This window comes from Euprymna scolopes, chromosome 36 (genome assembly GCF_053919585.1).
Source record: "Euprymna scolopes isolate OS-2025 chromosome 36, ASM5391958v1, whole genome shotgun sequence".
Taxonomy (NCBI): Eukaryota; Metazoa; Mollusca; class Cephalopoda; order Sepiida; family Sepiolidae; genus Euprymna; species Euprymna scolopes.
Genome location: NC_136517.1, coordinates 48117733 through 48144591, shown reverse-complemented (window position 1 = coordinate 48144591; position 26859 = coordinate 48117733). Strand labels below are relative to the sequence as shown.

General features: G+C 35.4%; 2 protein-coding genes across 3 annotated transcripts in view; both read left to right on the top strand.

Moving 5' to 3' along the window:
* The window catches only part of LOC145260455 (uncharacterized), a 122223-nt gene that overhangs the window by 72725 nt on the left and 22639 nt on the right, over positions 1–26859 (top strand). For both annotated transcript variants that reach the window (XM_080118510.1, XM_080118509.1), the window contains exons 14-19: positions 1832–1995; positions 11618–11914; positions 13899–17736; positions 20915–21129; positions 23103–23375; positions 24806–24952. In XM_080118510.1, coding sequence (XP_079974636.1) covers positions 1832–1995; positions 11618–11914; positions 13899–17736; positions 20915–21129; positions 23103–23375; positions 24806–24952 — 4934 coding nt within the window. The remainder of the gene's footprint in view (positions 1–1831; positions 1996–11617; positions 11915–13898; positions 17737–20914; positions 21130–23102; positions 23376–24805; positions 24953–26859) is intronic.
* Positions 4512–6020, top strand: LOC145260457 (uncharacterized). The gene has a single exon (XM_080118511.1). The coding sequence runs from the start codon at positions 4651–4653 to the stop codon at positions 5878–5880; it is 1230 nt and encodes a 409-aa protein (XP_079974637.1). The 5' UTR covers positions 4512–4650; the 3' UTR covers positions 5881–6020.

Genomic DNA, 26859 nt, shown 5'->3' with positions numbered 1-26859 from the left:
ATTCTAGTATGAATTTTGGAAACCTTAAACCTATTTTTATTCTTTTAGAAGTACAATCTTACTACTTATCTCTATTTATTCTTTCGATATATATATATATATATATATATATATATATATATATATAAAAAGGAACAAACCGTAAAGACGAAACGTTGATGAACACATAATATGGTTTGTTCCTTCTAATTTCTCTATTTTGTCGGAATACTATTTCCATTATTTTCATCATATATATATGTGTGTGTGTGTGCATGTAGGTATACATGTATATTTTATTTATTTTTTATCAAGTATTTATCATTATTGATTCCCATAATGTGTAAAATGCAAGGTCTACTTAGAAAGTAAGAGGATCATCTGTAACCAGGACAAGGCAGCAGGAGAGGTGTCAAGTCCCAATAACAAATCCCCTCATTTGTTTCATGCTCCATAGATAGACAAAGTGTTCGATAGCAGTGTATCAAAATGGGGTCTGTATCACATGGACAGGTGTATATACTACGTACGTCTGTTTAACTCGTGCAATGTCTAGTGGTATAAAAATTATGACAAATATATTTTAACAACGGACATGTAACAAAAATAAGTTCTCTAGGGTTGTAACATCAGGCCAATCAGAGAAACATACCTGGTCCGTCCCTGATCTTGTTTGACAGATCCTCAGGAACAGCTGCAAAGAAGGTTCAATCCCAATGAATCGACAAATCTTGGGTTGTCTTTTCTGCAACTTTTATTTCCGATGTTTTCCCGTGTGAAAGCTACCACTGGTCCTAGACTAACGCTTTCTGATTCCCTCTACTGGGAGCCATCACCGTCCAACTCATCAAATTATCATATCTTTTTCCAAAACTTTACATAAAGTCCACATCACTTTAAAGTGACCTCTATGTAATAGTCATTAAACTCTAGAGGTCACATATTTTAAATTGTTGTTTATGTTCTTAATTTCTTTAATTTACCAAACATGTTAACATAAATTTCTCTGTAAATATTTATTTTGCTAGGATAACATTTTATTTTTACAAATATTACAACAATCATAATAATCAACCATTTCAATAGTTTTTGGTGTTTTCCTGTAGACTACCAACATAACAAAAGGTATGACATGTATCTAGAAAAACAAAGAGAAGAGAGATAAACAGATAGACAAAAACTGAAGAGAAAGGTAGACTTTGAGCTGATAGAAAAACTGAATAACATTAATGAGAATTGAGAATTACATTGTCATTGACTGTATCAACAGATGTCCGTACTCTGAAAGCAGAGAATTCTTGAAATTTGTATCTGTTGGCAAAGACAGATGCCTTTAGAAAATCAGCCTCTGAAAAAAAAAAAAAGAACTGAACTGAAGCTCAAAGAAATTCTTCAAACTAAACAAGAACTGAAAATCATAATTACTAGATCATAAAGTTGTGAGCTTTTGTTGCATGTTATGTTCATGTAAATAACTGACATTTAAATCTACTTTATGAAATAAAGAGATAAATGAAAATGGTTTTTCCTGATGTCAATTAAGTTTTTTGGTGTATTATATTATTGTTTATATATGAAATTTTGTTTTGAAAACTTGGATTTTGTCTGTAGAAGGGCTTGAAAAACTTTGAAAAGTCCTTGAAAATGGACATTGAAAATCTGTACGAACTCTGTTATAATCAAGTGTGATTATAAATAAGTACTGAAGTTACATTACTGCCAATAACATGGTACAACAATGCCAAATAAAAATTGGCTAGTTCATAAGAAACATTTTATCAGTTTAAATGCTTTGAAAATCCAACAAGATAATTTTGCTAAATTTTCAATTTTTTTTTTTTTTTTACTGTAGCTAACGAGCTCCCTGGTGAAAGAATGACGGTAATAACCGATCATTTAATGGACGAGCTTAAAAAAGAATTAGATGACTTGAAAAGCACATGGATACAACCCAGCATCCATGAGGAGTCAAAGATTCAGCTGGCAAATATTGTCACCGAACGAGATTCTTTTGAGGTATTTCAATCCGTTTCTCATACTTTTTCTTTATCTTTATGAAGTAGAGCACCTACATCAGATAGTTGCCAAAGCCCTTGGTAAAAATGGTTGGATCATTCTACCACTCCAGAAAGTATCTCATTTCTGATGCAATTCTCTACATACAAGAGCCAAATACATTCTCAGAGTACTGTTGCCACATTAGGGAAGAAACTACTCAGAGCATCCTTTCCTGCCTTGACAGGGTACAAAACAGTCTTTAAAATCTAGTGAGTAAGGTCTTTTTTTTTTTTTTTTTTTTTTTTAAAAGGGAAGGTAAATATGAAGAATTACTCCACCCTCGAAAATTCCTTTAAAATTACCACTTATAGGTTTTCGGGGTCGCTGAAAACAAAAATAACATTTATAATTAAGGCAAACGAGTAGTTTCCAAGATATGAAGAAATGTTAGTTTAAAAAAGTGAAGGATCACTTTTCCATAATAATTTAACATAAAATGATCACCCACTTTGTGGCCACGATTTTTTTTGGGGGGAGGGGCTTTCTTTCTACCCTTGGAAAATCCTTTAAAATTACCTGTTTAAATTGGTTGGAGGGGTGGGGGGTGTTTTGGCGGCTGCGGCATTTACTTTTCTTGCCTTTGATAACATTTATTTGTTATATATTTATTTTTTGACAACTTCTTTGTATCTGTTTAGTAATACAAACCCTTTTGTAACGTTTAGTCGGCTCGAAAAACAGTGTTTATCGGTGTATTTGAAAGATACAAATGGTGGCGGACACTGTTGATTACGTTAAGTTTGAGAAAGTGAGTTTAAACTAAAAAAAACTATACAAAATACTGTCACAAACCCACCGATTATGTCAGCCTATGTCATGGTAACATATATTCGGTGGGTTTTTGACACTGTATTGTATAGGTTTTAGTTTTCAACTTACTTTCCCAAACTTATCATATTCAACAGAGCCTGCAACCATTTCTCTTTTTCCAGCCGATTAAACATTTTACATTACATAAAAACACTAAACAATTATCCAGTTAGGTAGAAACGTAACTTACCTTACCTTTGCTTTCATTTATTTGTTCTTGGACAACTTTTTCTAATCTGTGTATAGTACCCCCCCCCCCCCATCACTCAAATATTAATTACTAACTCACATTTTTGTATACAGAAAAAACAAAAAAACAAAAAAACATTTAGCGTTTCAACATTTTTGCTACGTTCAGCTTTATCCACTGATTGTTGGTCGAGTCCTAGCCATGATTGACAGTAATCCCGAGGATTAGGATCCAATTCTGCAAGAGTACCATTTTTTTTTTTCATTTTTGCCTTTTTTTTTTTACTTTTTGGAGTGGATTGCTGTACTAAGAATATAAGAAACATGCATTTTCTCTTTTTATTAAAATTTTCTATTACATCAAATTGAGCCACAGCAATGCGTGGTAGGATACAGCTAGTATCTAATATTTATGAAACGACTCGGCGTGTATCTTTAATTTGGGTAACTTTTACGTGCGATTTTCAGCATATTTATTGGTCCACGTGTGTCTTTGGCTTTTCTATATATATAAAAGCGAAAATGTGTGTATGTTCGCTTTTTGTGTATGTCCGAGAAAGGCATTTTTCCGAGAAGCGATCGGTCGACTCATTTCTTAAAACTTTTCTGGTGCTACCAGATCAGGCTGCCCTGTGGCTTCCTGAGACGAAATGCACCTACATTGACGTTTTTTTGTTTTCTGATCTTTTTTGTAAAACTTAATTATGTTCTGCAAAACCAAAAACAAAAACAGCCTATTCCCCCCCCCCCCCCCCTTTTTATTTTATTTTTTCCTACCTTACTCCCGGTCCTGGATATGACCTTAAACTACATCCGATGGTGAGGTCCAGCTTGGGGAGTGTGGAGCCACCTCTTAATTGCCATTGCTCCCAGGTCCACCCTGACCCGGAGTGGTAGTACCTGTTAGGGTCCCAACTATGGGTTAAATAGAAACAGATTTTAAAAAGGAAAAGAAACAACAAAAAAAGAAAGAAAAAGAAAACAAATATATTCTATTAAATTATCTATTTATTTATTTATTTTTTTGCCCTGTCGGTAGGGCATGAGAACAAACCGACTGTCCCCCTGCAGAGGGTAAAAATCCCTCAATGGGGCAACCAGTTAGCCGTGGGTTGCTACCCGTAAAGTCTTAGGACGTGATCCTGGTGATTGAGCGAACCTAAACCAGGATACATAGAAGTTTAGGCACCGCAACACATTACTTTGGCCCTTACTTCGATTAGACGGGCGGTCGGAGAGGCCCGATCCGACCAATCGGCCAGTCACGCCAAGCCCCACCATATATTGCCCATTCCAAAAACCCACTACTAATACAACACATCCCCCCTCTCCCACAAATAACCCTACTCCCTAATATATGATGGAAAGCGGTGGCTGAGGGTCAATCGATTAGGTGTGAATATCGATGACGAGGCTGTAAACCCCTCAGAATTGCTACAGATCCCATAGCAATATCAAGAGAGAACAGATAATCATTATGATACCACCAAAGTCGGTTATATCATCATTGTATCCCTGTAGAGGCTGGGCGAATGGGTTTCCCCCCAGGCTCTTCCCAAATAGGACTCTGAGGTGGGTGGGGAACAAAGATGACGAAAAAAGAAAACAAAATATATGGCTTATTCCTCCCAAAAACCACCCAACCACCCAAAGAGAACCCACTCTGATGTCTCTGACATCAGTAGCTCTGACGAAGAGACGATAAAACCAAGGAACTCAACATTCGTAGTAATAGAATCAATGGAGGAAACTCCTTTGAGCAAACTATCACCTTTTAAAATTGAAAAAAATCTTAAAACTCTAAAACCAAAGTCTATTAAAAAACAATTTAACGGCAGCCTACTAATAGAAACCCATAACGAAGAACAAACTAAAGAAATATTGAAACTAAAATTATTTGAAAACATCAAAATCAAATGCTACAGACATCCAACCCTAAATACCTGCAAAGGAGTAGTGAAAAGCCACGAACTTGCACTTTGTCCCTTGGAGGAAATCCGGACAAACTTACAGAAACAGAATGTGTTAGATGTTTGCAGAGTTCAAATTAAAAAAAACGGTGAGAAAATCGATACCAATACATATATACTAACTTTCGATTCCCTCACCATACCCAAAGAAGTGAAAGTCGGATATATGAAAATAAATGTAGAAATTTATATTCCAAACCCCCTCCAATGCTTCAAGTGCCAGAAGTTTGGACACCATCAAGATCGGTGCACACGATTACCAGTGTGTGGAAGATGTGTAGAAAGTGGCCCACACATTGACTGCAGAAAAGATTTCAAGTGTGCCAACTGCCTGGGAAACCATGGCGCTGGCTCTAGATATTGCGAAATATGGAAAAGAGAAAAAGAAGTGACCAAACTAAAACATATAAAGAATATATCCTACCCAGAGGCCAGGAAAATCATCGAAACTAAAACATATGCAGATGCAACAAAAAAAACTAATCCAGTCAACAATCAAAATGGTCATATACATGTAACGGATACAACTGACAAGAAAATTGATGTCCTAAGCAAACTAATAAAGGAAATGAAAGAACTATTAGAAGAAATGAGGAAAATGAATAGTGCAATGTCTGCAACCAATCCAAGGATAATATTAAGTAAAGACACTACTGAACCACAAAAAGAAACAAAACCACAAACCATTTCTACAAAAACAACCGAACAACCATCAAACACATCACAAGCCAGAAAAGAATCAAAAATCCCCCCAGACAAAAAAAAAAAAAACCCAGGAAAAGAAAGATCCCGATCTATATCTCGAACAGGGACTCCGACAGAAAATAGATTTGAGGGATTGGAGACGATGGAAGTTGAACACAATTCCAAATGATGAACAAAATATTACAATGGAATATCAGAGGGATAAAAGCAAACCAAAATGAACTCACATTATTAATAACAAATATGAGCCCAGCACTTGTCTGTCTACAGGAGACCTTTCTGAAAGAAAATAATACCATCAACATAAAACACTACACATCTTACAACTACATAAATAAAGATACGGACAGAGCTTCTGGAGGCACATCAATACTTGTGAAGAATGAAGTCCCTCAAAGACAAATAAATATAAACACAAACTTGCAAGCAATTGCAGTTTCAGTGACTCTACATAGAACTATAACACTTTGCTCAATATACATCCCTCCAAAAGATACAATCAACGAAACTGAGATAACTCAATTAATAAAACAACTCCCTAAACCCTTTTTTCTACTAGGAGATCTCAACAGTCACAATGTAATATGGGGAAGTAAAGAAACAAATAAAAAAGGAAAAGAAATAGAAAACATAATAAATAAAAATAATCTATGCCTCCTTAATAATCAAAACTACACCTATATGTACCCAGCAACAGGTACTTTCACCGCCATTGACCTTACCTTATGTGATCCTTCCATATATATGGACTATGACTGGAAAGTACACAATGACACCTGTGGGAGTGATCATTTCCCAATCATCCTGGAAAGTCTAAGTACTAGCACTGAACAAAAAACACCCAAATGGAACCTACATAAAGCGGATTGGGAAGACTTCCAGGAACAGTGCAAAAACCAATTAATTATCGAAAAGAATGAAGATGACCATTTGAACTACTTCATTAAAACACTCACAAACATAGCAAATAATACCATACCGAAAACAACCAAAACCAACAATCACAACAAACCTTGGTTCACAAAAGAATGCAGAAAAGCCATCAGAGCTCGACGAGCTGCCTTGAGAAAATTCGAAAAGTATCCAACAAGCGAAAATCTGGATTTCTTCAAAAACAACAGAGCAAAAGCCAGACGAATCATAAAGGAATCCAAAAGAACAACCTGGAGAAATTATATATCCAAAATTAATGTGAATACCAAGGCGAAAACAGTTTGGAACATGATGAGGAAAATAGAAGGAAAGTGTAGTAGTACACCAATATCCCACATCTCTAAAGGCAACAAAATATACACCGATCAAAAAGACATTTCCAATAACCTGGCAGATAATTTATCAAAAATTTCATCATGTGACAGACAAACAGAGAAATTCAAAAAGATTAGAGAAAAGGAAGAGAAAAAGAAAATTCTATTTAAATCACAAAATACTGAAAAATACAACCAACCTCTTACCTTGCCTGAATTAAAAGAATCGCTAACCAAATCCCATGACACAGCTACAGGGCCCGATGAAATTCCATATGAAATCCTCAAAAAACTTCCAGAAGCCTCAATGAAATACCTACTTGAAATTTTCAATATTATATGGTCCAGTGGAAACGTACCCGAGACCTGGAAAGAGGCCACAATAATACCAATCCCCAAATCTGAAAACTCAAACATCCAATCCCAATCAAGTAACGTCTCAGATCCATTGAATTTCAGGCCAATAGCTCTAACAAGCTGCATTTGTAAGACCATGGAAAGGATTATAAACAAAAGACTAATCTGGTTCCTGGAAACAGAGAATCTTATTACAGAATTTCAAACAGGATTCAGGAAAAACCGAAGTTCAATAGACCACATAGTCAGACTTGAAACCTTCATCAGAGAAGCCTTTGTAAGGAAAGAACATTTAACAGCAGTGTTTTTTGACATGGAAAAAGCCTACGATACTGTGTGGAAGTACGGTGTTACAAGGGATCTGAAGGCGCTTGGACTAAAAGGCAGAATGCCAATTTTTATTGAAAATTTTTTAAAAAATAGACGGTTCAGAATAAAGGTTGGCACAGCTCTCTCGGACTTGAAAGAACAAGAGAATGGAGTACCTCAAGGGAGTATACTGTCAGTGACCCTGTTCAGTATCCGAATTAACAACATTGTAAAAAACCTTAACCCTGGGGTAGATTGCTCCCTATATGTGGATGACTTCCTAATATGCTGTAGATCTAGATATATATCTATAATAGAAAGGAAGCTTCAATTGTGCTTAAACAAAGTAATGAGATGGACGGAAGAGAATGGATTTAGATTCTCCAAAAGAAAAACGAAATGCATGCATTTCTGCAAACTAAAGAACATGCATAATGATCCTGTCCTAACCATGGAAGGAATGCCCATACCAGTTACTGACCAGTACAAATTCTTAGGGATTTTATTTGACAAAAAGTTAACATTCATCCCACACATAAACTATCTGAAAAAAAAATGTAACAAAGCTGTAAATCTTTTGAGAGTGGTAGCACATACCGATTGGGGTGCAGACAGGGAAACACTCCTTAAACTTTACAGAGCACTAGTCCGCTCAAAGTTAGACTACGGTTGTTTCATATATGGATCAACCCGAACATCATATATAAAAAGCCTAGACCCTATTCACCATACTGGCCTAAGATTGGCCCTAGGAGCATACAGAACTTCCCCCGTGAACAGTCTATACACGGAAGCACACGAACCCCCACTAGATCTAAGGCGAGAAAAGTTAGCCCTTCAATATTTACTGAAACTGAAGTCTTGCCCAAACAACCCTGCATACCAATGTACCTTCTATCCTAAATATGAAGAACTCTTTAACATGAGAAGAAAAACTATCAAAACGTTCGGGCTCCGAATGAAGGAAAGCATTGAAGAATCGAAAATTCCAATCTCCAGCATTCACAACTTCATACTGCCTAAAACACCCCCATGGACCATGAAACAAGTTGAAATAAAACTCAACCTAAACAAAAAGTCCAAATCTACCACAAACCCTATTGAATACCATGACGAACTTCAACATTTAAAATTACAATATTCAGACTACACCTTTATCTACACAGACGGGTCTAAAAGCAACAATCACACTGGATGTGCAGCAACGTACCATAAAACCACAATGAAGAGAAATCTTCAAAATGAAGCATTTATATTCACTGCAGAGACTATAGCTATCGATCTAGCACTCAACATAATTTCAGAGGAAACCACCAAAAACTTCATCATTCTCACAGATTCTCTATCAGTCCTATTATCTATACAAAATCAAAAACAAGAAAATCCACTAACAACAAAATTAATAGAAAAAATCAATATCCTTTCAACTACTAAAAACATTATTCTTGTCTGGATCCCCAGCCATGTGGGGATCAAAGGCAATGACAGGGCAGATACAGCTGCAAAAAGATCTTCTCACCTTCCAACTGACAATTTTAAGATTCCACATACTGATCTTAGACCCCAGATAAAAGCATACATACAGGAAAAATGGCAACTGCGGTGGAGTCAGCAAGAGGGCAACAAATTATACTCAATCAAACCTGAACTTAAGGAACGATGTCCGGACATCAAGAGATCACGCCGAGAAGATGTGATACTGACTCGGCTGCGCATAGGGCACACCAACTTTACTCATTCTTATATACTAAATGGAGAATCGGCGCCAGAGTGCATCCCATGCCAGGAGACACTCACAGTAAAACATATCCTAGTTGGGTGTGATGACCTTGCCCCAACTAGAAAATTATATTATACAGAAAGCAATATGGAAGACCTTTTTGAAAAGGTCAACTCAGCAAATATTCTAGCATACCTAAGGAAAGTAAATTTATATAAGAAAATTTAAGGAAATTTAAAGTCATCCAAATATACACATCCATGTATAAATACAACATTTAATTTCTTAGTTCAATTTTATAAAAAAAGGGAGGAAAGGCTGAAAAAGTCGTTCCCCCCCTCCCAATAAAAAAAGTTAAAAAAAAAAAAAAAGGACTCCGGCATTAAATGACCACATAGGTTGATATGCCGTAAAACCAATCAATCAATCAATCAAACTTAAAACTTTTTATATCACGTCTAAATGATAATATCTACGAGTTAACAACGGGGGTCGCCTGTCTATTTAATTCGCCCGACTTTCAAAAGATAAATATTCCACATATTCGGATCGCCGCATGTTGCTTTCACTTTTCAGTATAAAAACAACGAAACTGGATTTGAGCCGGATGTAAACGTCACGGCCAATTATCTCGCAGTAAAACGATTTGACCTCATTAAAAACTGGGGAATAGTGTGATGATTGACATTAACTTTTTAATCGCTCTTACATTGACTGTCGATGTAGCGCAGTTGTTCAGGCTTAGTCTATGGGCCTCAAGGCTCCAAGTTCGAGCTGACCTGTTACCAAGCCCCCTCCCTTTTTTTTTTCCATTTTTAAAATTGCTGTTTTTTATCGTTTTTTTTTTCTTTATATTCAAATAGGGTTAAGTTTCCTTTTTTATTCTTCCCCCCCCCCCCAAATGCATACACCTACAAGCACCCGGGCAACGCCGGGTACCCCCCGCTAGTCAGTATATAAAAAAACAAAACTGAAACAAACCTCGGCACTCGTGCAGCACATCCAGAATAGCAATAAGCGCTTTGATCAGTGTACGTGAAAACCGTTATTGATCTCTCAGATGAAATATCCAAAAACATTAATTCTATAACCATCAACTGGGCCGTTTTTTTGCAAGGAGGGTTCAGTTTTTGCATCAACATTTTTGCATATTTTGCCATAATCCTCATACATTTAAAACGTTATTTTGATGGCCTGTGACATCACAAATGTGCCGTGTGTTACGTTGTGTGTATGATTACGTTCTATAACAACGTACACGTTGAATAGTAGGGTTTATATCTTATCTGCATGTACGTGTAAATGCGTGTATATATATATATATACGTTGTATCATTTAGTTGATCGTCTAGTGTGTAAATTTTAACATTTATGCAACAGTTCTAATAGGAAACAATTAACGTGGACGTATCGAAACAGTTGTAGACAAACAGTTCTTTTTAACATATGTAAATAAGACAACACATGACTGAATTTTTCACAAAAATTTATTTTCATGATCCGGCCGACATCTTCAAAGATTACACGTTTTTACATCTTGGCTGCCTGAAATGATGCTGCCCCCTTGAGTCGTCCGTTCTCTAAACAACTCCTAGTATCTCCCCAAATCTACATTTCATTACATGTCTCAAACCAACAGCTGATATAACCTCAATCCAGTTATTTGTTTATGCGAACCAAAAATCATGTTTGTATCTTTTATTTTCACATTCCTTTTGCCATATTATTATATTATATATGTCAATCATTTTTCCCCAATTTGTTTATTTTTCTAATCATAATAATTGATCCAGCGACCCCCGCCGTCGTTCGAATTAATGTTTTAACCCTTGGCCCTGCTTGCCACAGTTAACAGATACTACGCTATGATCACAGCCCAAAGGGTCACAACATTACACGTAGGCGAAACGGCTAACGCATTTGCTTTTTTCACCTCCCTTTTCTGTTTTCGTGTTACAGGTTCGAGCCAGAGTACTGCGGCTATTTTTTTGTGCTCGCACGGGTACTCGCTGCTGTTTTGATTAAAAATTGGGGGCGGTGGGTGCTCAATACCTTACTATACCACCTCTCAACACCCGGGCAACCATGCTAATATCATTATAAAATATTAAAAATGAACTCTTCACTTTTAAACCAGATTTGTTTTACTTCTTGAAAATTGCCTGAAAAAAAAATAATGGACAGCTTTCAAAATGTTACACTGGATAACTTGTTTTATTTTTTTAAAGTTTTTGATGGGCAATTTATTTATTATTTATTTTTATCTTTTCTAGTCAAAATCTTTGAAACTCTCCGAAGAAGTTTTTCAAGTTCAGTCTGAGAATGACATGCTCAAGAAAAAGAATGAAGATTTTGAGATTGACCTCGAAAAGTGTCAGCGCCATTTACAAGAGAGCCAGCGTAATATTGAAAAGTTGACTGCTAACCTGGACGCATTTGACACAAAAGAAACACAATGGCATCAAACAGAAATGAAATACAAAACGGACCTTCAACAATTGCAAACAAAAATGTGCCAAACGCAGATGGAATTATCTTGTGTTAGCACGGAACTCAAGTTGGCAAATGCTGTAAGTAAACAACTCGATAATATTTTCTTTAAAAAAAAAACAAAAAAACTGGACCCCCACTTTTCACCTGTGGAGCTTTTTTACTCCTCTCTTTTGGGGCAAAGTTAGACACAAAATCAGTTTTTAATGTGAGGGAAAATCCAGCAACCTTAATCCTTTGACTTGAATTATGATGTAGATGATTAAAAAAAAAAATGTTAATTTTAGATGGCAGCATACTGAATGTAAGCAATGTACAGTTGCAATCTAGAAGTATCTGGTATCTACCCAGATACTGAACTAATATGTACAAGGCGTGTTTGAATCAATTCCAACTTTATTTATGCCGTTATATTCATTTATTTACAACTGAACAAATTAATTCAATCCGGTCATAAAGAGTTAAGAGGCACTCTGCATTATAACACGAATAAAAAATTTCTTCAGTCTAGAAAGATTTTTCCTTCACTGACAAAACAGAAAAGATGGAATTTATCAGGATATCAGAACAGGTACTACACTTTGTTCCTAGTCAAAAGGTAAAAGTGTTGATTTTTAAAAATAGGCTAAAATCTGGGTTGGGCTGCTTCAGAAACCCTGACTCTGGTTTTAAGTTTGTAAAAAGTATCTTTTGTCTGTTGACGAAATCATCACTCTTACTCTCTACTAAAATATGTGTACTCTGTGTTTTTAAACTATGCAAACCTCCACTTCATTGTGATCTATATATGTAAAACCCAACAGATTTATGTTCATCCAATTATTTTGTTACAGTTAAAGTTTTGGAGTTTAATTATATTTTGAACCAAATTGAAGATGATTTCACAGAAGAATTTCTAGTATTATATAACTGCCGAAGCATTTTACATAAAGATCAAGTGTTTGTATGCATAGTTTTGAAACTCCAAGTACACAATTTTTTTTACTTGCGATTGATATTCGTAACTTGCATAAATTAGGGGCAGTGAATAGTTGGTGCACATAGTTCAAGTAATATGCAGATGTGCTTGAATTCATGTTAGGATTAACAGCAGGTTTTGTGAGAGTTTTGATATTAAAGCACTTGTGTTCCCTTAACGTAAACACTCCCAACTAATTTGACAAGAAGCAAAATTCCACCTCCTTTATCGTAGAGGTTCCTAAATGCCGGAAATTTTTCTATTCTAATCATTCCTTTCCTCAAACTGTTAGACTTTGGAATTCCTTTCCTCTTTCCTGACTGCACTAACATGCAAAAATTTAAATGTAATGCAAACATATCTTGTTGCTCAACTCCCTACACATAGTGCCTCTGTAGGCATGGTCTCACAAAGTAGCCCCTTATGTCCACCTGACAATATACCTTGTTTACGATAAATGAGTCATTTTAAACAAGAAAGTGGTAAGTAAGTATATCAGGGTTTTGTGCGGAGTTTGTTGCTTTTTATTTGTCTTAGAAGCATTGTCCAGGGAATTTCATATGGATTGTCTAAAATTCTAAGAATTTAGTGGTTACCTGTGATTCGGTGGAAGGTCTACTTGTTATTTTGATGCTTGTGCAGATTTCAGTTTAATAAAAAAAATATATATATAGAGAAAAATCTTTATAATGAAAATATCATATGCCAAAAATTACGTAAATTGATTGTGTAGTTTTTTTGTATTTATTTATTTTTTTTTTTTTCCAAGAAAATCAAATCTCATGAGGAAGCGAGTCTGTCCTCCATCTTTAAAATTCATTACTATTTACTCCCCCTTAACAACCTCTCCAAAAATAAAGATTAAAAATTGATTCTCTATATATAAAAAAAAATATTAATTTATGATTTTTGGAATGTCATTTTCATTGTGATAGGTAGATACATCATAAAGATTTTTTATTTGTATTTAGGTTGTATTCTGGACAAACACCATTATTTTAGAGTCCAATGGTGCAGAGAAATTGTCCTGTCAATAATACTTCCAGTCTTAGTTTATAACAAGACTTTTTAAAAATTTTATCTTTTTTTGTTTGTATTTTCTTCAGCAACTGGAAAATGACTTCAAGAGCAGTGAAATGCGTCGCCAAACTTTGGTGCAGTCGGTCGGTGAATTGCGGAATGATAAGAAGAAACTGGAACAGACGTATGAGGCAGATAAGGCAGCTGTGGAAGAGAAGGCAAAAAATCTGAAATCTCAGCTGGAAACTCTGAAGATGGAGTTTGCCTCGAGGGAGCAGGAATTGTTGGCCGAAAATGAGTCTGTTGCGATGGAACGGAAAGACCTGGAACAACAATTGGAAACTGAGAAGAGATTGCGAGAGAATATAGAAAGAAACCTCACTTCTCAACGGGAGGAGGTCGAAAATGAATTGAATGAGATGATTGGTCAGTTGAAGGAAGACGTAAAAGTGGCTGAAGGGGAAACGCAACGTCTTCGGCACCAACTCCGTGAGAAAGTAGATGAGTACGATGGACAAGTAGAATCATTGACTAATTTGAAGTTTGAATTGCAAGGTAAGGTGTCTAAGTTGGAATCTCAAGTCCGTTTGGATAAACAAGAGAATCTGAAGCTTCAGACCGATTTGAAAATGTCTGCCGAGCGATGTGAGGAATTTGAGCTGAATATTGGGAAATTAACTGAAAAGCTGAATAAATTGATTGCAGATAAAAAGGATTGCCAAGAGAAACTACAAGAATTTGAAAAGAAGCATGAAGTGGCTCTTGAAGAATCACAACATTGGATCGACAAAAACAGTTCTGATAAGAAAATGTTTGAGACTCAGATTAAAACTCTTGAACAAGAACGGACGGAATTTGCAGAGAGCACCAGATGTTCCTTGGAGAAACTCTCTGGAGAGTTGAAGTCTTCATTGGATGAAAACTGTGAGTTGAAATCGCAGCTGCAGAAACGCACTGATCTCCTGACTGAAACCCGGCAGGATCTTGAAGAGAAATTACATCACGTGGAGACATTGCAGGATCAACTGTCGCAGCTGCAAAAACTGTACGATGACTTACAAGAGAAGAACTCTTTGCTTAATAACAACTTTGTAACAATTCAAAGCCAGTTGGCATGCAAGGAATCCGAACTGACCGACTTGGAAAGAAAGCTGAATGAGCTATCCACCGAGAAGAGCTACCTTGTTGAATCGCATGAAAAAGAACTGGGTGCCACAAGGCAAGCCCTCTCGCAGGAGATTGTAAATTTGAATCAGCAGATCGAAAACTCCAAAGCAAATCTGGCAGGTCTTGTTGATCAAGTTGCAAAAGTGACAAATGTAGAGTTGAGCATCGAAGACGTAGACCAGTCTTTGGATATTGGAAAACTTATGGAATCAGTTGGAAAGGGTATTTTCCATACAGTCGAAGATAATTCTAAGAAACTGGCTGTTGCTGAAGAGAGATGTACGTTGCAAGAGACTAGACTTTTGGAACTGGAAGAAAATCTACAAGTTAAGAATCAGGAAGCTGAAATGCTGGACAAAAATCTGAAAGACTTGAAAAATCAATGCGAACAGTTGGAGTCCGTAAAGGATCAACAGCAGCACCAACTAGAAGAGAATGCTACTTGTATTAAAAGTCTGGAGGAACAGAAAACAGTCCTGGATAATCAGATTGTTAGCGACAGGGAAAACTTCATGACTCAGCTTGAGAATGCCATTGCCGAGGGTAGCACTGTTAGTCGATTGTTAGAAGAAAAAACTGCATTTGCAGCTGAGCTGAAGGAGCAAACTAGAATGCTTGAGAACGAATTAAAGTCTGTTCGTGAAGAGATGTGCCAGTTAAAGACCAATAATGAAAATCTATTACAGAAATATAAAGAAGTCGAGGAAGAACTGAATGAGAAAAAGGCACACTTGGTTACTGCAGAACAGAATGTTTCTGAAATGAGTTTGGTTCTTACCGAAAAGAAGTCTTTAATCGAAAGTCAGTTGGAGAACCAAAGCAAACTGGAAGAATCCATAGCGACATTGAATCAAAAGTTGTTGGCTAATGATCAAGAAACAAACTTGCTCAAATTGAACCTTGAGCAAACAGAGGCTCAACTCGAGGAGAAAAAAACTGAATTTCTCGATCTGTCAGAGACCCTTGAAGCTACTCGACACCAAATGGTGGAACTTGGAGATGAACACAAATCTGCAATGGTGGCAATTCAGCAGGAAATGAAGCTGGACTATGAACAGAAACTTGACGCCGTGGTTGCAGACTATGAAAACAAGATCTGTGAAAACTATGTCGGAATATCTGTGATTGAGAGTCTGGAAGTGAAACGCAAAGCTGAAATTGAGGAACTGAAGAAAATTCTTGAGCAGGAGCACAAAAAAGTTGTGGAAGAGCTTCACGTTGAGTACGAAACTAGTGTCTGTGATCTTAAGAATCAGTTTGAAACTCAAATGTCTCATGATGCAGAAGAGCAGAATCAGAGACGTGAAACTGAAATTGAAGAACTGAAGGAAAATCTTGAGCAAAAACACAAAACGGTTGTGGAAGAGCTTAAAGTTGAACATGAGGCTGGCATTAATGACCTGAAGAGCCATTTGTCTTGTGAAATTCAAAAGCAGAATCAGACACATGAAACTGAAATTAAAGAACTGAAGGAAAATCTTGAGCAAAAACATGTGAAGGTTATGGAAGAGCTTAAGGTTGAACATGAAGCTGGTGTTAGTGACCTGAAGGCTCAATTTGAGACTCGGTTATCTTGTCAGGAACAAGAGCAAAAACAGAAACATGAAACTGACATCAACGAATTGAGAGAAAATCTTGAACAGGAACATAAAAAGATTCTGGAAGAACTTCAAGTTGAACATGAAGCTGGTATCAGTGATTTGAAGGCTCAATTTGAAACTCGGTTATCTTGTGAGGCACAAGAGCAGAATCGGAAACATTTCCTTGAGGTGGATCAGTTGCAGAAGAATATCAAGAAATATTCTAACAAAATGGAATTGCAACAAAAGGAACACAAAGAAGCATTGGAAAAAGTTGTGTTGGAATATCAAGAAAAGATTGCCAATGATTTCGTACCGAACAGTGTTTTTGAAGAGCACAAAGAGAAATACCAGGCGGAGATCATGCAAATAACAAATGAGCTGACTGTTGAGCATGAGAAAAAGGTCCAACAGATCACTGAAGAACACCAGCTTTCTTTAAAGAATCTGGAAAGTAGTTATGAAGAGAAATTAATTGTTGATTACATACCACGGCAGGTCGCAGAGGAGGAGAAGGAAACTTTGTTGCTGGAAATACGAAAGGTCCAGGATGCAGAATTGCAGGAGAAAGTGACTGCCTTACAACAAGAACATGAAACTCTCATTGCGCAAAATGAAAATCTTAATCAAGAAATGTCAGCTGAGATTGCCACGGCTAAGTCTGAGTTGGCAGAAATTCGGGCTAAACTAAGTGATAAGGAGAAAGAACTTTCAAAACAGCGTGCTGAGTTTGATCTTATTGTCGCCACATCGGAGAACGTGAAAGAACAAAACCAGGCATCCGTAGGGGCTTACGAGTTGAGGGTGTCCGAACTGGAAGAGAAGCTCAGACAGCATGAGATGCACGTAAGCTGCCTTGAGGAGCAGGTGGTTAACGAAAAGTCGGAGGGTGAACGTCAAGTTAATGAAATAAGGAAGAGGCTAGAAGAGCAAGTGACGGCGTTGAAAAAACACTTGGACACAGCTCAGCAGGTGCTGTCCACTGCAAACGAGATGCATAAAGTTGAAAGTGATCAGCTGCGGACACAGATCAGCCAGTTGGAGAGCTGTAATCAGGAGAAAATCTCACAACTGACTGAGAACTACAGCAAAGAATTTGAACAAATGAAACATGATTATGAAATGAAAATGTCTGAACTGGAGATATCGTACAAGGCAGAAATCGACCAACTTAAAGGTAAAATTTTTGTTTTGCTTTGTTCTTTTAAAATTTTTTGTTTTTAGGAGTATCGGGCACGTGCATGCTGGGTAATGATTTATGAAAATGAGCCTATGTAACATAGTACATGTTTACACATGCGGTAACATGTAGGCACCCAACATGTAGACTCGGTCACAAAAGAAGACAAAGAATAGAAAAGAACTTCAACTCGCTTTTTCAGGTCTTCTTCATCATTCCTCGTTCTCCCACCATGCATGACTTCTCGTGATCTTTAAGGGGTCGAGATGAGGAAATTAATTTATCTGCGAATGACAGGCTTCGACAGACTTTTCCTGTGATGGTGTCACACACGCATCTCGATGTGTTTTCCTTGTTTTCGTTTGAGTTGTCTTATTTTATTTTTAAACACTTGTGAGCGACTGTGTGCACCCCTCGGTGTCTGCCAGTGTTAGAAACGACAATATGTCTAAAAGAGGAAATGAAAGATGGTGTTCAATGCTGAGGTTGGTAGTTATCAATCTGGGTAGCATCCATGTATTGTACAAAAAGAATTGTGAGGATAATACAATGGATGTGTGATGCAAGTCTTAAATACAGGCTTAGGTCTGATGACCTCAGAGGAAGATTAAATCTGAACAGTATGGAGAGATGTATGCAGAACAGATTTCATTGGTTTGATCACATTGTAAGAATGGATGAGAGTTCTTGGTTGGTAGATGTAGAACATTGTGGGTAGCAGGTTCAGCTAGTAAGGTAAGGTCAAGGAAAACATAGAAACTGATAAGGAAGGATTTGAGATGGTCAATTTCTTAAAACCATCCAACACATGCCAATATGTAAAATGGCTGTTAAACTGGATATGATAATTTGCGAGTTTACGAGATGGAAAGAAAAAAATAAATAAAGATAGGATCCTTGTTTGAAAATAAATATCTTATTATAATGGTAATTGCTGTGACTTACCCATTATTCTCTCCTTGTAATCCTTTTTGGTTTATATGTCTTTCTTACACCTGTTTCATGTTCTGTGGTCTAAACGGTGGGTCCATCCACATCAGTAATTTGGTGTCTGTTTAATGGAAACTAGCATATTTCTCAAAGATGTGATATTTTCAAAGTTTTTATCTTTACTTTTGTATGACAACAAAAAATTTATTGAGAATACAATGAAGTAATGCAGCTATAAGTTTAAAAAAGCGTTAAAATTTCTACTGTAATGAAGACTTAGTTTCTGTTACATAATCTACCTCAAATTTCATTAAAAAGGAGATGGGTGATAACACACACACATATATATATATATATATATATATATATATATATATATATATATATATATATATATATATGAACAGGAAATGCCTTAGCGTATTTGATTGATGCTTCGGTTCAGTCTCAGGAGACAATGCACATCCCTGTAAGGGTAGTTGTGCATGTAATTGTGATGCAAGGGTTGCACAATCTTTAACCACACCTCTCCTGAATCGGTGCTCCTTGGGTCCAGTGGCAAGACTGGAAACAATGCCAAGATAAGTGGAGGACACATAAAGCACCTGGAATTCCCAAATTCAAAATCTAACATCCATAATTCTAAGATTAGTCCCTGAGCGTAGTTAGATGTCGACATTTCAGGAGGACAGTATAAAGATAAGTACATTTCAGTTATAGTCGGCTAACGTAGTTCCTAACTTCCAGTGTAGTGCTACTGAAAGCAGTAACAAAGCAAATCAGTTTCTTCACTTTTTTTCTCTCGCTCCTATTTCTCTCGGTCCTGGGTATGACCTTAAACTATATCCAGTGGTGAGGCCCCAGCTTGCGGGCTTTGGCGAGTGTGGAGCCACCCTTTAATTACCATTGCTCCCAGGTCCACTCTGACCCGGAGTGGTAGTACCTGTTAGAGTCCCTACTATGGGTTAAATAGAAACCGACTTGAAAACAACAAATATATTCTATTAAAAAATTTTTCTTCAAAATCTTTGGATTCGGCATTAAATAACTCGAAAAGGGTTGATATGCCATAAAACAAAAACAACCAACCTATTTCTCATGTGCATGTAGTCTTTTTTTTAATTTTTTTTTTTTTACGTTTTACCAATATATTTATGCTTTCATTAACAGTTATTGTAAAAATTCAAAATAATGAAAACTTTCATTTTTTTAATTTAAAAGAAAATTTTGATTTTTATAATTTCATAAACATAACATATTTCTTTATAAAATTTAAAATTAAATAAAAACTTAATTTATTATTAAAATTTGTAAATATGGACTAATTGTGTTATTTTTATCTGTATAATGTTGATTTTTATTGTATACTTTTCAATAATGATCTTTTCTTTCTATTTTATTTCAATAAATGGAGAACAATAAAAGTGAAAGAACTGATTTGCTTACGGTAGGGCTACCCCAGAAGTTAGCTGACTCTAACCAAATCTACACTAACCAACGAAATCACTACTGACATATTATCCCTCCTGCAACAGTCTATTGAATAACTAAACATGTAAGCTATTAGGTCAGTTACTGTTGCGTGATGATGTGACCCATTATCAACACACGGCCGAGAGCAGTCATTAACAAATTGCTGTCTGACAACAGCATGCACCACAGCAGGACTTTTTGAATGTCACATCTAATTTCACAATAAGCATTTACTAAAATTTTGTTCCGAGTTCCTACCTAGAAATAGTTGATCCATAGAAAATATGTGCACAAACACATATGCACCTCCTTTGAATTGATAGTTAATTCTGGTTTTGTTTCTGTTAAATGAAACACACTCCAGCTAGAGAAAAATAGTATTTTATATTCAAAAGGAAGTAACTCTTTGCCTTTTGTTATCTCCCTTGATAAAAACAGCAATTTGGAAAGTAGGTATATATTCACCAGTCGAAAATGGGGGGGGGGAATACAAGAGATATTTTGCTTGAAAGCAGAATATGTCCTCATTTTCAAAATAATTTTTTTCAATCATTTATGTAATAGATAATTATAATCATTGATCAGAAACATTTTCATTTTTTCATATTTGTCTCTCATCACTTATCAAAATGGTTTCATCATTTCAATTCTTCATTTTCTATCTAAAGAATTTAACATTTAAAATATTCTGTTATACCGACGATGGCGTATGACCAATGACATCACCAAATTCTGTCTTTGAGAATTTTATTTCTAATTTGGTCATTTCCAGAATGTCACCTGCAAGAAGTGAGTGCATCGCATGCCAAGTATGAAGAGATTCAGCAGAACTTTTTGAGTTCACAGACAAAAGCTGAAGAAGCCATTTCATTAAAAGAACAAAAAATGAAAGCTGTTCACGCAGAGACAGAAAAGCAATTGAAAACGGAAAAGTTTCTTATTAAAGAAAAACTCTCCGTACTTGAAGCTGAATGCAACAAACTTAAGGTAAGCGATAGTTATGTTTTTGAATTTTTTTAGATGAAGATTGATTATTCATTTTATTTGGATTTTTTAGACTATTGTTCTCATCTTGAGTGTTATTTTCACGACATTTCAATCGATGTAACCCCTGACCTTCTTCAGGTATATTTTGTTGAACTCTGGAAATCTTTCTGCACAGAATTCTGAACAGAACCTTTTATTTAAATCATGTTTTGTTAGCGATGACTTAGAAGTCCTAAGTAATTCGTATTTGTATTTTGAGTGTTACCCGTGCTGAGGATTGAACTTTCAATCTCCAGAAGAGTGCAAGTTTACACTGATTTTTGCCAAGTACTTTCATCCACTATGCCACAGATCCTTGCTATTCCTGCAGATTAAATAAAGGATTCCATTTGAAATTCCATGCACAAAGATTCCGGAGTTCAAGAAGATACACCTGAAGAAGGTCGGAGGTTACATCAACTGAAACGTCGATAACAACACTAAAGATGAGAACAGTAATTGAAAGAATTCAAACAATATGAATAAGTAAAAGTTGTTCATAAATATTTTCAAACTGAATCTGTGTTTAATCATGGACTGAATCAAACATTGTTTCTTTTTTATAGAAAAAATGTGCACACACTTGAATCTGTATTTAATAAGATAGAAATAAACAATTCAACATATTTTTTTTTTTTTTCTAAAAATAATGTGCATCTAAAAAAGGTGAATTATAAAATAATTCTTTTGACCAAAATTCAACATGTCTAATAGTATCCAGAGTAAAAGTAAGAAATGAGCATCAAATGAAATATTAATTTTATCAAAATGATTAAATGCAAAATCATTTTCATTTATCATTTATGTATTATCCCTGAAAAGTGTTATTGTTATTTGAATCAATAAAATACAGCATTTTGAAATAATATATATTATCAGATGAAAGGCTTAAAGACATGTCTTTAAATTCCTTATAGGAACAATTACTTTTTTTTTAATAATAAATGTTTTGTGTTCTTTCATTTTTGCTGGTAAATGTTCAAAAAACACTGAAACTAAGTCAAACTAAAAACTTATTTTCTTTCCTTTTTATCAGTTGCTGTCATAAATCCAATACGGGGCAGCAGGATGGAGGGATGTGTTTAAAATGTAATGCTGCCTAGAATGAGAGAAATATATATTTTTTAAACTCATCTATTTTCCTAATCGGGATGCCAGGAAGCTCTGTTAAAAACAAAATAGGTTAATATAGTTTGCTTGAAGTATTATTTAAGTGTGAATATAAAAGTAATTTGTACGATGTCAAGGTGTAACGGATAAACATGAAGTGATTAGTCATCAACGGCAACAGTTTTCCTTTTCATGCTTGAATTAAAGTTGAACACATATCTTGAGGAAAGAAAATTTTTTTTTCCAAATATGGAATTTCCATAGAATTGCAATGACAAGAAATAAAAAAAAAAAATAACTACAAAACTCATTCCATCGTTTTTGAATTTTTTAGATAATGATTTACTTTTTATTTGGATTCACCTGGCTACTCTTCTCAACTTGAGTGTTATTTTTGACAACATTTTGGTCGATGTAACCTCCGACCTTCTTTAGGTATGTATTGTCAAGCTTGGAAAATCTTTCTGTGGAACTCGGGGAATCTACATAGAATTTCGAACAGAACCCTTTATTTAATCCATGAAGGTAGCATGCTCTCATTTTGTCAGCCATGACTGGATAAAAGTCCGAAGTAATTTGCAAATGTATTTTTAAGTGTCCCCTGTGCTGAGAATGTAACCTTCAACCTCTAGAAAAGTGTAATTTAAACTATTAAATTTTACAGAGTACTTTAATCACAACCTCCATAGGTCTGCAATCATTTCATTGTTATGTCTTTATTTGCTTCAGTTCATGTTTATCCATTACACCTCTGCTTTCTATTTCTATTTTATAAATTAGCTGTACATAAATCAATGCTGATCCATGGGATTTTTAATTTTCAGAATGACCAGGAGTCTGCATTAAAATCTAAAGAGGATGAAATTGACAGTCTGAATTTACGCATCGCTCAACTCAACGAAGAGTGCAGGACCAAACAGGGCAAATGCGATAAGGTTGAACGGCATTTGCGCGAAAGAGAACAGAAAATGATTGTGGATAATATGAAGACGTTGTCGAAAGCTGAAGAAATGAATCGGTCTTTGGCTAACCAACTGCAAGTAGCTCAGAAAGAGGTGAGCCTTTATCAGAAGAAAACAGAAGCTGCAAAGAAGGAGGTAACTATCTTTTATTGTCCTGATTATCTTTCAGTGTTTCTGTGAGATTGTGTGTGTATATATATATATATATATATATATATATATGTAATATAATAATTTTCCAAGTTCCAAATATCAAGTTTTCATAGTTGGTAATTTATTACTTTTCGATAGGTATCCATTACAATATTGTTTCATATTTTGACTAACAAGTCTACAAAATTATGTTATTGCTGCATCGTACTCATCGGATATTTACCTTCAAAAAACTTATAACAACATCATTTTGGACAATGGTTCATGTAATGGACATACTGTCGTTGCTTATTTCGAAGATTAAACTTGATATTTTGAACTTGGAAAATTATTATGTTACACTATATATGCTCTGAAACCCAACAAAAAGATATTCATTAAGCTTGGATTTTTTTCAAAATTTATTTTAAAAAACAAAAACACAAAAAAACATTTTTTTATTATAAAAATATTTTTGAGAAAGATTTTGAATCTATTACAATTGATATATACAAACCGAGGATGTTTCAAGTAAATTAATAACATATATATATATATATATATATATATATATACATCTATAAAGTGGTCTTATCATTTTGACCAAGTGAAAATGTTTGTTTTTTAAAAAATAATTATTAGATCAGGGTTAAGGTTTCGAATGAAGCAGATTTCATTTTTTTCCATCATATTTTCCCTTTTGGCAATGGTTTCAACCATTTGTTTGATTAAAAATTTGATAAAAAAAACTTCTGAATGCTGCAATATTTTAAGTTATAAATTTATTATATTTTTTTACTAGAATATCTTGTTTTTTTTCTTTTCCAGTTTTAACAACTAGTCCTTTACTTTTCCATGTTTAAGCTTAACCATATTACTTTTCATGCTCGCATTTTTCTATTGTAATCCATGATTTTTCCAGGCTTCCAATAAATTAACTTGTTCTTCGTTTAATTTCAGTCTTATTTTTTTGCCCCCATAAACACATATGTAATAACAATGTACGGCACTCATCTGCTTTCAATAAAATCCCCTCAATTATCTCCCTTTCATGCTTTCATTCTCTCTGTTTAACTTGTTACTTCTCTTTTCGAATTAGTAGCAACAGTAGTCGCTGAAGCGACGTGGTTGCTATGGAAACCAGTCATAAAAAGCGTCGCTCACCGCCTTACATATTTTTATGATTTTGAACCCCAGAAAATTCATCATAATTTTTGTTTTATTGAATGAACATTGAAAATTGTTTTTTCACAATATAGCTGAGAAGGTGATCTATAAACTAATAATTGTTTGAAATTTGGTTGAAAAATAAGTGAGTGGTGAAGTTTTAAAGCAGTTTTAAATGACTAAAACTGCCACTTAACTATATATTCAAACACTACCGTGTTTGAATTATATATATATATATATGTTTTTCTGTTTTTATTTTCCAGGTTGAAGCTTTGAACAATGATTTGAAACTTGTTAAGCAAATGAAGCAGAAAACTGTTAATGAACTACAAGAACACAAAATAAATTGCATGGAATTGAAGGAGAATTTCTCTAGTGAAAAGAGCCAATTGGAAAGAACTATAAGAGAGGTAAGATTTCTGTTGCTGGTTTTTATTCTTCAATCATCGTTTTTCAATGCGTGAGCCATGATCCACGTATATTTGTTGATCTTCTGTTTAGTTTAAGATGTATCTACTCATGCATGAAAACACAATAGAGACTTACTGGCTTTCAAGGTTTTATTTAAAGAGCTTGTTCATGGGAGGAGAGACCAATATCTAGATTTTATTACTTATTTTTCTAATATAGTCTTAAGATGGAGATGAACAGGCAGAGTCTCAATGCAACATTCACTTAGATTCTCTCTACATTGTCAGACATGTCGCTTGTCTGGCTTCCCGACTCTGACTGACTAGAAACTCTGTTCTCCAACACCCTCCCCCCCCCCGAACACCTGACGTCATCTCTGCTATTTCATTCTGCATTTCTAGCGCATTTTGTTTTATACATAGGTCACTGATCTTCATTCTCCGATCGTTGCTTTTCCATGCGTGGGATGTGATCCCCTCGTAGTTGTTAATCTTCTGTTTAATTTAAAACTGATTTACTTATGCATGGAAACACAATGAAGACTTGTGGAGGTTTCAAAGGTTTCATTGGAAAGAGAAATGCTCGTTGAAATTCATACTAGTTAACATAATCTCTTCTTACTGCCGTAGAGGGTATTTAGTTATTTCCTACTGCAAGAACTGACACCAAGCTGAGAAAGTGGGATTGAGGAGGGAGAGACACTGACTTGCAAAACGTGCCTGGACAGCCTTGTCAGCATTTCTCGGTAAGGGCGCCTCAAGCGATTAACAATAAACTAACCCCGTTTCTCAAAGAAAGGAGGCAAAGCTTGAAAGGGTGGAGCTCCTAGAACTGCACAGAAACAGCATTATACGGACCAGATCATTACAGGAGTGTTCTAATGAGGATATATACTATTTATATATTTGTGGCATATAGATATAACAAATACTGACCCAATAGGGCATGGGTAATCACAGGAGCAAATAAAACTACTATATACTTATCAAAATTATAGGTGATGCAAATAATACCGCAGTCTATGGCAACACTTCAAAGGTCAGCAATGACCAAGATCTTTCTGATTCTCTCTCTCGCTTCTGATCTTGAGAACGTGATGCAATGAGCAAAATGATGACAGGTTCATTTTAATGCATCGAAAACCGAGCTTTTTTCCTTTCATAATTATTGCTCTGACACCAATCACACCCTTATTGAAATGATGGGTCCCATCTTGGAAGCTGCATGTCTTGACAAGCTTCTGGGACTGACCTTCATTCTTGATCTGAAATGGAACACATGCATCAAATCTATTGCTAAGATTGCTGGAAAAATGGTTGGATCATTCTACCGCTCCAGTAGGTATCTTGCTGCCAATGCAATTCTCTATCTATATAAGAGCCAGGTATGCCCTAAAATGGAGTACTGTTGCCAGCAGGAGTTGCTTGGCATGCCCTATCCAGTCTTTAATAGAGTTCGTAACAGGCTTTGAAATCAAATAGGTAATGCCCTTTTCTTTTCCCTGCAACCTCTTTCCCACAGAAGAGATGTTGCGAACCTGTCTCTGCTCTATCGTTATTTACTGCAAGTGCTCGTCTCAATTCCAATCTGTTTCCCCCTTGCCAAACATTCACCAAAAACAAAAACAATCGACTAGCTACAACCAATATATATGATTTTCCCTACACTCTAACTGTGCCTAAATCAAAACACAGATTCCATGGGCAAAGCTTATATAGTTTAATCAAAACATTAAAAAATGAAAATATTGAAAAGTTATATTGTACGTACTCCTTATAGTCTGAAGTTATCTGAAAAAATATTTCACTTAATTTCATCAAGTAGTTTTTATTTTACAGCGAAAAAAACAATTTGTTACGATACCGAGCAAAAAGTTCGATTTTTAGGAAGAAAAGCTAGTAATAAA